At 45.8% G+C, this 12,251-nt stretch overlaps 1 protein-coding gene and 1 pseudogene across 3 annotated transcripts in view; one reads left to right on the top strand and one right to left on the bottom strand.

The window, feature by feature from the left end:
- SCP2 (sterol carrier protein 2) overlaps positions 1 to 6,250 on the bottom strand; it is a 111,067-nt gene extending 104,817 nt beyond the window's left edge. The window contains exon 1 of one of the 3 annotated variants that reach the window (XM_036349061.1): positions 6,061 to 6,250. In XM_036349061.1, coding sequence (XP_036204954.1) covers positions 6,061 to 6,129 — 69 coding nt within the window. In that variant the 5' untranslated portion in view covers positions 6,130 to 6,250. The remainder of the gene's footprint in view (positions 1 to 6,060) is intronic. The other 2 variants (XM_036349060.1, XM_036349059.1) reach the window with 2 other exon arrangements.
- Positions 6,251 to 6,728: 478 nt separating this feature from the next.
- On the top strand, positions 6,729 to 6,834 carry LOC118678084 (annotated as a pseudogene).
- Positions 6,835 to 12,251: the final 5,417 nt, after the last annotated feature.

The raw sequence follows: 12,251 nt of genomic DNA, 5'->3' as shown, positions 1-12,251 counted from the left end.
TGACAGGGGGCAGCGCCCAAACCCCCTGATCGCCCTGCGGCTCTGTGTGTGACAGGGTGCGGCGCCCCAACCCCCTGATCTGCCCTGCTCTGTGTGTGACAGGGTGCGGCGCCCCACCCCCCACCCCCCATGAGCCCTGCTCTGTGTGTGACAGGGTAGAGCCATAACCTCCCCATCGGCCCTGCCCTGAGTGTGACAGTAGTGGGGCCCCAACCCCCTGATCCGCCCTGCTCTGTGTGTGACAGGGGGCGGTGCCCCAACTCCCCTATTGGCCCTACTCTGTGAGTGATGGGGGGAGCTCCCCAACCCCCTGATTGACCCTGCTCTGTGCGTGACAGGGTATGGAGCTCCAACACCCCTGATGGGCCCTGCTCTGTGAGTGACAGGAGGCAGCTCCCTAACCCCCTGATTGGCCCTGCTCTGTGCGTGACAGGGAGTGGCGCCGCAACCTCCCCATCGACCCTGCCTTGAGTGTGACTGAGGGTGGCATCGCAACCTCCCGATCCGCCCTGCTCTGTGCATGACAGGGGGCGGCGCCCCAACTCCCCAATCGGCCCTGCTCTGAGCCTGACCAGGGGCTGCACCTAGGGATTGGGCCTGCCCTCTGCCACCTGGGAGCAGGCCTAAGCCAGCAGGTTGTTATCTCCTGAGGGGTCCCAGACTGCGAGAGGGCATAGGCAGGGCTGAGGGACCCCCATACCCCCCGAGTGCACAAATTTTTGTGCACCGGGCCTCTAGTCTATATATATAAAAGCCTAAGCAACTGAACGACCAGTCACTCTGACACGCACTGACCACCAGGGGGCAGATGCTCATTGCAGGAGCTGCCCCCTGGTGACCAGTGCACTCCCACAGCCAACCTTCCGTAGCCAGCCAACCTCCCGCGGTCCATCCCCCCAGCTGGCCAGCCCTGATTGGGACTGGGCGAGACGGCCCTGATCGGCCTTGATTGCTGGCCAGGCTGAGGGACCCCACCCGTGCACAAATTCATGCGCTGGGCCTCTAGTACAATATAAATGCTATGTAAATAGTTGTTCGTTGTATTGTTTAGGGAAGAATGGGAAGAAAAAAGTCTGTACATGCCCAGTACAGATACATCCTCTGCAACCATCATAGGCTTAACTACATAGTGCACATCAACTACAACATTTTTGGGAGAATATTTTTGATCTGTAGAACCCACATATGGAGGACCAACTGTATATTCATATACAATTAAAGCAAAACTTGCATGAAATACTTATCCTTGTCATATTGGTACAATATTTTCTATTTTTAATTTTTTTAATGCTAGAGGCAACCTTCTAAATTGATTTCATGACCCCCAATGGGTCACAAAACCCAATTTGAAACACTGTATAGATATTTAACTTAAATGCCACACTTCATTGCGGTGCCAAAATGCAGCTGTCAAACTGCACCAAACCAAAATATTTAACATTTATTCCTGTCCCTGACCCATCCCAATTCTTCATAATCCCTGAATTTGGAAACCCTTCATAATTCCCTAATTCAGCATCCAAAAATTTTCCATTCTCCTTCTACTTAGTTTTCAGTTCAAGTCACAATCAGAGCATTTACAGAGAGCACTTATATAAAGAGTATTATGCTAGGCTCTAACAAGTAATAGCCATTAAAAACTAAATTACCAGCCATACAGTGAAATAACCTCGCATTCCCATTTCTTATTGAAATCAAGGCAATTTTTAAAAAATTAGTCTGGCAAATTAACACATACAACATTACTCCTTCAAAATGTAAAGCATGTTTAGGTGGGAATTACCAAATGTCAATTAACAGTAGCTTGGATAAAGTGTGATATGGTTACACTTTGGACGTTACATCAATGAGAATAAATAATCTATAACTACGGATAAAATTATGGATGAACTCACAAACATAATGCTGAACATAAAAGCCATAACTAACCTATGACAAGCCTTTGCAGGAGAGGAGTCAGTGACTGGATGATGGCAGAGGGGGAATTTCTGAGGTACTGGTAAGTGTGTGTGTGTGTGTGTGTGTTTAAGCAAAGCAGTGCAAAAAATATATGTATCACAAGGCTTATAATAAAACCAGTAACCCTGCTTCATTACTCCCCATCCACTGTCTTACTTGCTCCCAAAATATCCACTTATTTTTTAGAGAGAGGAGTAGAGATACAGAGAGAGAAACACTGATGTGGGAGAGGCACACATCCACTGGTTGCCTTCCACAAGAGCCCCGACCAGGGACCAGGGCTGGGGATCAAGCCTGCAACTGAGGTACATGCCCTTGACCGGAATTGAACCCAGGACCCTTCAGTCCATGGGATGACACTCTATCCACTGAGCCAAACTGGCGAGGGCCCAAAATATCCACTTTTAGATATTTCTTCTTTTTATAAATTGCCATGTTTCTAAATATCCTTATATTATTGCTTCTTTATCAATTTAAGATATTATATAATGACACCCAATAAAGATTGGTCTCTTAGGCCAATTCACATATACTAGTACATTTATATTTCTTATATGGTTGAATCAACAATTTTTTATTAAATCAGTACTCAGTGTTTACCTTATTAATACTCCCTCACTCCTGAGCCAAGTTGGGTGCTATGATTAATTAAATTTCCTCCATTGCACAATTTTGTTTTTTTCTTCTGGAGTTATTAATTGCCTCATTTTTAAAGTTTTAATCTTTTTATTGCAAATACCAGAGATACAGAAACGACACACATGCATACCCTAAAAAATGTGTGTGTGTGTGTGTATGTGTATTCTGATGAATTATTTTAAAGCAAACACTCTTGCAATCACTAGCAAAGATTCTCTCCTTCACCAAATCTAGCCAGCTTCCTCTGCTATCTATTAGGCCTCATATTGACCTATAAAGACTTAAATACTAACATAGTTTCTAACAGCTCAAGGCCACATCCCTGGGACAACCCTAACCCCAATTAAAGTACCTGGCTGAGAAAACTAAGGGCTGCCAAAAGAATTTACTGTTTGTTCAGGCCAACACAAGTGTCAGTTAGCAAATCTACATGAATTTCACGTGGACTAATCCCCTCTTCTTCCCATTGTTTTAAGTTCTCACTTCTCTGACACTACTGAGCCCCCACTCACCACCCTCTTGATCCCCATTTGCCCTTTAAAACTCTTTTCCCTTTTGCAATAGGATATTATTGATTAAAATGTCCTAATAGTTACCTAGTGTCCACCTTTATCTTTAACACCACCACCCAGACCAAAAAATTGAACTTTGCCTGCCATTCCAGAAGCTTCTCTAGGTACTCAGTCCCAATCTCAATCCCCACTCCACCCCCAAAATAAATACTATCCTAATTCCTTTTTTTTATTATTGATTTTAGGAGAGAGGGAGAGAGGGAGGGAAGGAGAGGGAGAGAGGGAGAGAGGGAGAGAGGGAGAAGGGGAGGGAGATGGGGAGGGAGAGGGGGAGAGGGAGAGGGAGAAGGGAGAAGAGGAGGGAGGGGGGAGAGGGAAAGGGGGAGAGAGATGGGGAGGGAGAGGGGGAGGGGGAGAGAGAGAGGAAGAGAGGAGGAGAAAAACACAGATTTGTTGTCCCAATTATTTATGCATGCATTGGTTGAGTCTTGTATGTGCCCTGACCAGACATCGAGCCTTGGTGTATAGAGACAATGCTCTAACCAACTAAGCTAGCCAGCCAGGGCACCATCCTGATTCTTACAGTAATCACTTCCTTGTAGCATGTGATAGTTTTAGCTTATAACACATACTACATTTAATAAATATATGCTTAAATGATGAATTAACTGTAACAGTAATGTACGGCAGAAATATCATGGAAGGAACATGAGATGTTGAGTAATCAGTTTCAGAATTTAGGAGCTATAGCATGATAAAAAATTACTTAGCCCCACTTAGCCTCAGAGATGAACAATAAAATGGAGATAATAATCCATTACTTGGATTATGAGATAATGCAATATTTTTCAAGCTGTAGATTTGCAAAGGGTGACAAAATCAATTTTAAGGGTTGTGGGTTGTGAGCAGCATTTTAAAAAATAAAATAGAATAGGAAATATAAAGAGTTCATCACATGTAATAAAGATAAGTGTTGCTTTTGCAAACTTATTTCAGCTGTGATATAAGATGTATCTCTTTCTGTGGGTAGTAGAATTATCACACACAAAAGTAGTATTAAAAAGAGTAAGTGCTTAATTATCTGGTCCTAACTCCAAAGGCACCAAAATTTCTAAAAAGGGGAACACTTGAGGAACAGAAACAAGGTTAGAAAAATCTTGCCCCAAAACACTGACCTTCACTAATGTTTCTCCTCCTCATCCGTACTTCAAAATGTCCCTGAGAACTCTAATACACTGCTGGTGGGAATGCAGACTGGTGCAGCCATTATGGAAAACAGTAGGACGTTTCCTCAAAAATTAAATATGAAACTGCCGTTTAACCCCATCATCCCACTTCTAGTAGTATATCCTAAGAAACATGAAACACCAATCAGAAAGAATGTATGTACCCCTATGTTCACAGCAGTATAGCTTACAATAGCTAAGATCTGGAAACAGCCCAAGTGGCCATCAGTAGATGAGTGGGTTAAAAAGCCGTGGTACATTTATACCATGGACTACTAGGCAGCAGTAAAAAAGAAGGATCTCTTACCCTATGAGATACCATGGCAGGACTTAAAGAGTATTATGCTAAGCAAAATAAGCCAGTCATAGAAAGTCGAATATCACATGATCTCCTTCATATGTGGAAGCTAATGAACAAAACAAACTGATGGCCCTGACTGGTTTGGCTCAGTGTATAGAGCGTCAGCCTGCTGACGGAAGGGTCCTGGGTTCGATTCCGGTCAAGGGCATGTACCTTGGTTGCGGGCACATCCCCAGTAGGGGGTGTGCAGGAGGCAGCTGATCGATGTTTCTCTCTCATCGATGTTTCTAACTCTCTATCCCTCTCCCTTCCTCTCTGTAAAAAATCAATAAAACATATTTTAAAAAACAAAACAAAAAAACCTGATGAACAAAATAGATGCAGAGACAGAAGCATTGAACAGACTGCGGAATCTCAGAGGGAAGGCTGGGCAGGGTGCGTGGGTGGGAAGTGATCAACCAAAGACCTTGTATGCATATATACATAACCCATGCACACAGACAATAGGGTGGTAAAGGCCTGGGGTACGGGTTGGGGGTGGGCTAGAAGGGGTCAATGGGGGGAGGGACATATTTAATACTTTCAACAATAAATATTTAATTTTTTTCAATGTCCCTGAGAAAGAATCCAACAGGGAGTACATCAGTCCCCTCTTATCCTTGAAGGATCTGCTCTAAGGCCCCTGTGGGTCTCTGAGACCACAAATAGTACCAAGCAAGCCCTGTGCATACTGTTTATTTTCTATACATACATGACCATGATAAAGTTTATAAATTAGGCACAATAGCTAATAATAAAATAAAAATTATAACACACTGTACTAAAAGTTATGTGAATGTTCTCTCTCTCTCTCTCTCTCTCTCTCTCTCTCTCTCTCTCTCTCTCTCTCTCTCTCATATCCGAGATGGCTAAGTGCATGGCTGCTAAGTGATTAGGAGGGTAGTGCAATTCAGAACTTAGGAACTGCCTGTTTGGGGATTTTGCGGTGGCTGGCTGCAGCTAACTGAACCCGCGAATCAGGGGGCTACTGTGTTCCTAGGAGCGCGGAGCGGGTGGCATTCACCATCCGCTTCCCTTTCGGGGGTGAAGTGGACCCTGCCTCCCCTGAAGGTCCACTCGGGGTCAAAGGAGACGTGGACCTGAGACTCTCTTGCCGTGTCCCCCACAAACGCTGTCGCGGGATGAGATGGAATGAGGGGAGGAAGTGGGTGCATGGAAAACAGGGAGACACTGCCATCCCTCGGAGACTCTATCATAACCCACCCAGCTGCCCCAAGGGCCGGGGTCCCGGGCGGTGGGCTGGAGGACGGACTCACGGACAGTGTCAGACCCTGACCCGCGCCCTGCGCGGACCGATTGGACTGAGCGGACCTAGCGGGCCGAGCGGAGCTGGGAGCCCGCCTCCGCACGGCCGCTCCGTTACCTTGGTCATCCCCACTCCCACCACGAACACCCGGCGCAGGGGGCGAGGCCGCAAGGAGGTGAGGGTCATGGCTCCAACGGGCGGTCCTGTCGCGGACGCGGTGCAGCGCAGCGAGGTGTTGTCAGCCTGAAGCGGCAGGGGAACCCCAGCTCCTCCGGGTTGAAGTTTCACGGGGCGGGAGGCGGAGAAGGGGGAGGAGGGGCGGGACAGGGCACCTGCGCCTGCGCGGAGGCTCGGCTGCGCGCGCAGCTCTGGGGGCGGGAGTGTTTCTAGCAAACCCCACCCCTTTTTTATCGCAGGTTTAGCAAAGCTACTAGGACCAGTGAACTGCATGGATGAACCCAGAGAGCATCATGCTAAGCGAAATAAGCCAATCGGAGAAAGACGCATATGTGGAATCTAATGAACAAAATAAACTGATGAACAAAATAGATCTAGACTAGAGACATAGAAGCATGGAGCAGACTGATGCATTTCAGAGGGAAAATCGGCGAGGGGGGAGAGAAGGGGAGATTAACCAAAGAACTTATATGCATATGTGCATAACCCATGGACACAGATGATAGTGTGGTGAAAGCCAGGTGGAGGGGCAGGGGACTTCTGCAGGGTGGAGGGCGTCAATGGGGAATAAAAGGGGCAGGGGGCATCTGTAATAATTTCAAGAATTTATCGCTTCTCGGCCTTTTGGCTAAGATCAAGTGTAGTATCTGTTCTTATCAGTTTAATAATTTCAAGAATTAAGATACATTTAAAAAATAGGGACAGTGAAACAAGGAAGGGCTTAGAATAAGTAACAGGAGAGAACCTAGGTGGGGCTGCTTTGGCTCACTGGAGTCAGAAAAAAGGGGGCCTTGGAGACAGGCTCAGAGGGTGAGCCCAGGTCCAGCTGCCGCTGGCCATTGTTCCCTTGATTGCAATTCTCATGGGAACCCTTAGAGCAGTGGTTCTCAACCTTCTGGCCCTTTAAATATATATTTTATTCATTTTTTACAGAGAGGAAGGGAGAGGGTTAGAGAGTTAGAAACATATCGATCAGCTGCCTCCTGCACACCCCCTACTGGGGATGTGCCCGCAACCAAGGTACATGCCCTTGACCGGAATCGAACCTGAGACCCTTGAGTCCGTAGGCTGATGCTCTATCCACTGAGCCAAACCAGCTAGGACAACCTTCTGGCCCTTTAAATACAGTTCCTCATGTTGTCACCCAAGCATAAAATCATTTTCGTTGCTACTTCATCACTGTCATGGTGCTACTGTTATGAATCGTCATGTAACTATCTGATATGCAGGATGGGCTTAGGCGGCCCCTGTGAAAGGGTCGTTCGGCCGCCAGAGGGGTCGCGACCCACAGGTTGAGAAGCGCTGGCTTAGCGTTTAGGAGATGCAGCCTGAGAGGGAGGGGAGAAAGGCTTGAGCATGCCCTGGGGGGGGAGCTGCTATATCGCTCTTTGTAGACAAATATGCTCAGTGTTATCATTTTTAAATGGCATTTCGTTTCATTCTGGCATTGCCTGCATTCATGGACTTCACTGCCTCGCCTCCCATATACGCCTCAACTCATCTCAGTTTTATGCTCAGTAATTGTATTGCAAAAATATTTATGTCCTGGGGGGTAGATCAGTTGGTTAGAGCATCAGCCTGATAGACCAAGGTTGTAGGTCAGATTCCTGGTCAGGGCACATACAAGAAACAACAAATGAATGCATGAATAAGTGGAACAACAAATCAATGTTTCTTGCTAGCTCCCTTCCTTTCTCTCTCACTCTCTCTCTCTAAAATCAATTTTAAAATTAAAAATATGTATATATTTGTGAATGTGAATCCCTAGCGCGGATGAAATCCCTAGAGGAGGCCACATACTAAAACTGACACGCTCAGGGGAGGCCTGCATGGTGGGACTTACAAACTCAAGAGACCTACAGTAACCACATCGGATGTCTGGACATAAAAATTCCTAATTAAAAGCGAGTCAAGAGACAGGCTGGCTCAATTAAGGTGAAGACTGACTTTTGTCAAGGAAGATACAGGCCTTTTTCCACCCAATCTTCTACATCCTCCCCTCCGATATCAGTTTGTTTTCTGTATCTATGAGTTTCTGTTTTATTTTGTTTCTTTTTTTAGATTCCACATAAAAGTGAAATCATATCATATTTGTCTTTCTGTCCAACCTATTTCTCTTAGCACAATACCCTCTAAACCCATCCATGTTATCAACAATGGCAAGATTTTTCATAGATGAGTAATATTTCATTGTATGTATTCACCACATCTTCTTTATCCATTCATCTATGGATGGACACCTCGCTTGCTATTTCTTGGCTATTGTAAACAATGCTCCAATGAACATAGGGGTGTATATATCTTTTTGAATTATTGTTTTAGGTTTTTTTGGATACATACCCAGAAGTGGAATAGCTGCCCCATTTTTAATTTTTTGAGGAAACCCCGTCATGTTTTCCACAGTGGCTGCACCAATTTACAATCCCACCAACAGTGCATGAGGGTTCCCTTTCTCCACATCCTTGCCAACACTTGCCATTTGTTTTCTTTTTGATAATAGCCATTCTGAAAAGTGTGAGGTGATATTTCATGGTGCTTTTGATTTTCATTTCTCTGATGATTGGTGATGTCAAGCATCTTTTCATGTGTGTGTTGGCCATCTGTATATCCTCTTTGAAGAAATGTCTATTCAGGTCCTCTGTCCATTTTTTAATTGGGTTGTGGGTTTTTTGGATGTTGAGTTGTGTAAGTTCTTTAAATATAGAATGTGGCAAAAGTAGGTTTTCAGCTATGAGTATGTGAAACTGCTTATTCTTGTATTATTATTTATTAATTATTGTATTACTTTTCATACAAACAACTGTAAACACACGTGTATGTGTGTATATGTGTGTGTGTATCTATATACATAAAAACAGGTAATATGCAAATTAGCTGGGATGCCTTAAGACAGTGGTTCACAACCTTGGCTGCACATTAGAATCACCTGGGAATCTTTTTAAAATCCTGATTTCTGGGCCTCATCCTCCGGAAATTCTGTTTCTTTGTTACTAATGTTGTGGTCCCACCCCATAACAAAGAAACAGAATTTCCAGAGGATGAGGCCCAGAAATCAGGATTTTAAAAAGATTCCCAGGTGATTCTAATGTGCAGCCAAGGTTGAGAACGACTGACTTAATGCATCACGACTGGCTCAGGAGGAGGTGCACGAACAGATGGGCAGGAGGGGACTGCATGCTGCCCCCAGCCCCAGCGGCCATGGGGAGGCTGGGGCTGGAGGTGGGCCTGAGCGGACACACACCAGGGGTGGAGCACGGACCTACACCAGGGGTGGCGGCGTGGCTCAGAGCGGGCCCCCACCCCAGCGGACACACACACCAGGGGGGCCTCTGCATGTGAGCTGCAGAGGAAACACCTTTTCTGACCACTCATTGGCTAAGCTCCCCGCAGTATTCTTGGTAACTTGGGTAATAAGAATCCAAGAAGGTGATCTAGGGTTTTTCCACCTGACTCCTGGAGGAAAAAATGAAGGTCCACTGCTGGCGGGGCTAAGAAATGCCATATCCTGCCCTAGCCGGTTTTGCTCAGTGGATAGAGCCTCAGCCTGCAGACAGCAGGGTCCGGGTTCGATTCTGATCAAGGGCATATACCTAGATTGCAGGCTCCTCCCTGGCTGGGGCCCAGGTCAGGGCTCATGCAGGAGGCAAACAATCGAAGTGGCCCTCTCACATTGATGTTTCTGTCTTTCCCTCTTTCTTCCCCGCTCTCTAAAAATCAATGGAAACATATCCTCAGATGAGGAAAGAAAGAAAGAAAGAAAGAAAGAAAGAAAGAAAGAAAGAAAGAAAGAAAGAAAGAAAGAGAGAAAGAAAGAAAGAAAGGTCATATCCTATGAAAGACACATCTTGAAAATGCCTAAAGAAAGTTGTCATTTTTTTCGTGGTGAAGGGACTGGAGTCTGTGTTGATGAAAACATTTTGGCAGCTGTGGTGGCTGGCAGTGGCAGCAGCAGTGGGGTGATGGGGGTGGTGCCTTCCCCTGATCAGCCCAGTCACCTCCCACAGAGGGAGGCCAGATTGAGGCTTAGGCCCGCTCCCCAGCCGTCAGTAGGACATCCCCTGAGGGCTCCCGGACTGTGAGAGGGGGCAGGCTGGGCTGAGGGACCTCCCAACCCAGTGCACAAATTTCATGCACCAGGCCTCTAGTCTATATATAATTTGCAAATATCTTCTTCCATTCAGTTGCCCTTCTTGTTGATGGTTTAAACAATATGTGTGTGTGTGTGTGTGTGTGTGTGTGTGTATTCATATACATATATAGTTGATTCATTAACATTGGACTCAAGTCCAATAGCACTGTAACCAATGTCTGAAATAAGTTTATCTAAGATTATTTTCTTCATAAGGCACATCACACCCTTCTTGCACTTATGTATACCAGACAGCACTTCAGGCTTGGGGACCATTTTTAAACAGTGAAATCACCAACAAAAAGGACAAAAATGCAACAGCAACAACAAAATGTGGCACAAAATAGATCATGATAAGGACACTCGTTCACAGCATGAAAGCTAAAACAAGTACTGCATGGTTTTGTTCGACCTCAGCTGACTCGCTTTTAATTAGGAATTTTTATGCACAAAGCACCACTCAAAATTTTTGCCACCTCAAGAACTCTTTGAATATTGACTTTGGGGTTACAGTTTTTGTGAGTAGACAAATTTGCAATTCAGAATCAGCAAATAAAAAGGATAAAATATATTTAGGGGCTAAAGCCTTTGTTTCTGTCATCTTCTTTAACCCTAACAAAACAACACATGAGAATGAGCTTCAGAGAGATTAAAAAGGTCACAAAGATAGTCACTGAACTTTGGTTTTTCCTTTGTTTTAGACATACCTGTCGTGAGATCCCACACACACACCCCTACCCTTTATTGGTGTAAGGTCCCATGAGTTGCAACACATGCATTGACCCTTCTAAACTACTCCCATTAACAGGATACAGAACAGTTCCAACAATCCAAACATCTTAGGCTTTTGTGAGACCGGTCGGTTTCTGGCCAATCCCTGCTCTCAGTCTCAGACCAGGCTCAAGACCACACTCCTCCTTATCCTGGAACCTAAACCCAAATGGCTGGTACCGGGTTGAAAAGCTTGCTGTTCAATGGCTGAGGTGAACTCCTGCTCCTGGGCCCGAACGAGTTCAATTCAGACTGGACATTTCCCTTTTGCAATAGCACGTTCCCTATTTGCAATAGCATGTTTTAAATCTGTTGTCGGTACTTCAACTGGCATCTGCCTTTCTCTTTTCCCGTGGTCACTATTATTACCTCCGCTTTGCAGATTAAAACACTGACGCTTAAATTAAGAAAGATCCATGAGACCATCGAGTCCATCAACCAGCTGAAGACCCAGAGGGATTTCATGCTCAGCTTTAGCACTAACCCCCAGGACTTCATCCAGGAATGGCTCCGTTCCCAGCGCCGAGACCTCAAGATCATCACTGATGTGATCGGGAATCCTGAGGAGGAGAGAGGAGCTGCTTTCTACCACCAGCCCTGGGCCCAGGAAGCAGTGGGGATGCGTATCTTTGCCAAGGTGCAGCATCGAAGGCAGGAACTGGAACAGGTGCTGGGAATTTGCCTGACCTAACTGCTCAGGGATCCCTTCCTTTCTTCCCAGCCCAGGCATCATCCCCTTCTCAGCCTGGAAGGGACCACCATCTGAGGCTGCAGACACATCGGATAAGGAGCAGGGTGAGGGTTTGTCCTGTTACCCTCAGCTTCCCAGCGTTAGTTTCATAAATGTAGCGATAGGATTCCTTGTTGCTTGGTCCCCAAAGTCTTATTACTTACTTTATGCGTTGGCTTTAATTGGGTTCACAATAAATGCCTCTGCTCCCTGCAGGAGGCCCACGTAGGACTACTAGGGGCCTGGCTTTGCCATTGTAAGGGAGAAGGTTCAGAACCAAAGGCCATTGGCTTTGCTTGTTTACAGACTCCCCCTTGGGGCAAGTGCCCTAGCTGGCTCTGGGGAGCTGGGCAAGGAAGAGAGACTTGGCTCACACGCTTCCTACCCTTTCTAAACCAAAGTTCTTCGCCATTCCGACCAGCCCAGCCATGCTACTGGCTTGTTCCTTTTCTTTGGGTATTTGCACTATTTGGGGAGCAGGTTCTTCTATGTGGGAGCCAC

This window comes from Myotis myotis, unplaced genomic scaffold, assembly GCF_014108235.1.
Source record: "Myotis myotis isolate mMyoMyo1 unplaced genomic scaffold, mMyoMyo1.p scaffold_m19_p_2, whole genome shotgun sequence".
Lineage (NCBI taxonomy): Eukaryota > Metazoa > Chordata > Mammalia > Chiroptera > Vespertilionidae > Myotis > Myotis myotis.
This window is presented reverse-complemented; position numbering and strand designations above follow the sequence as displayed.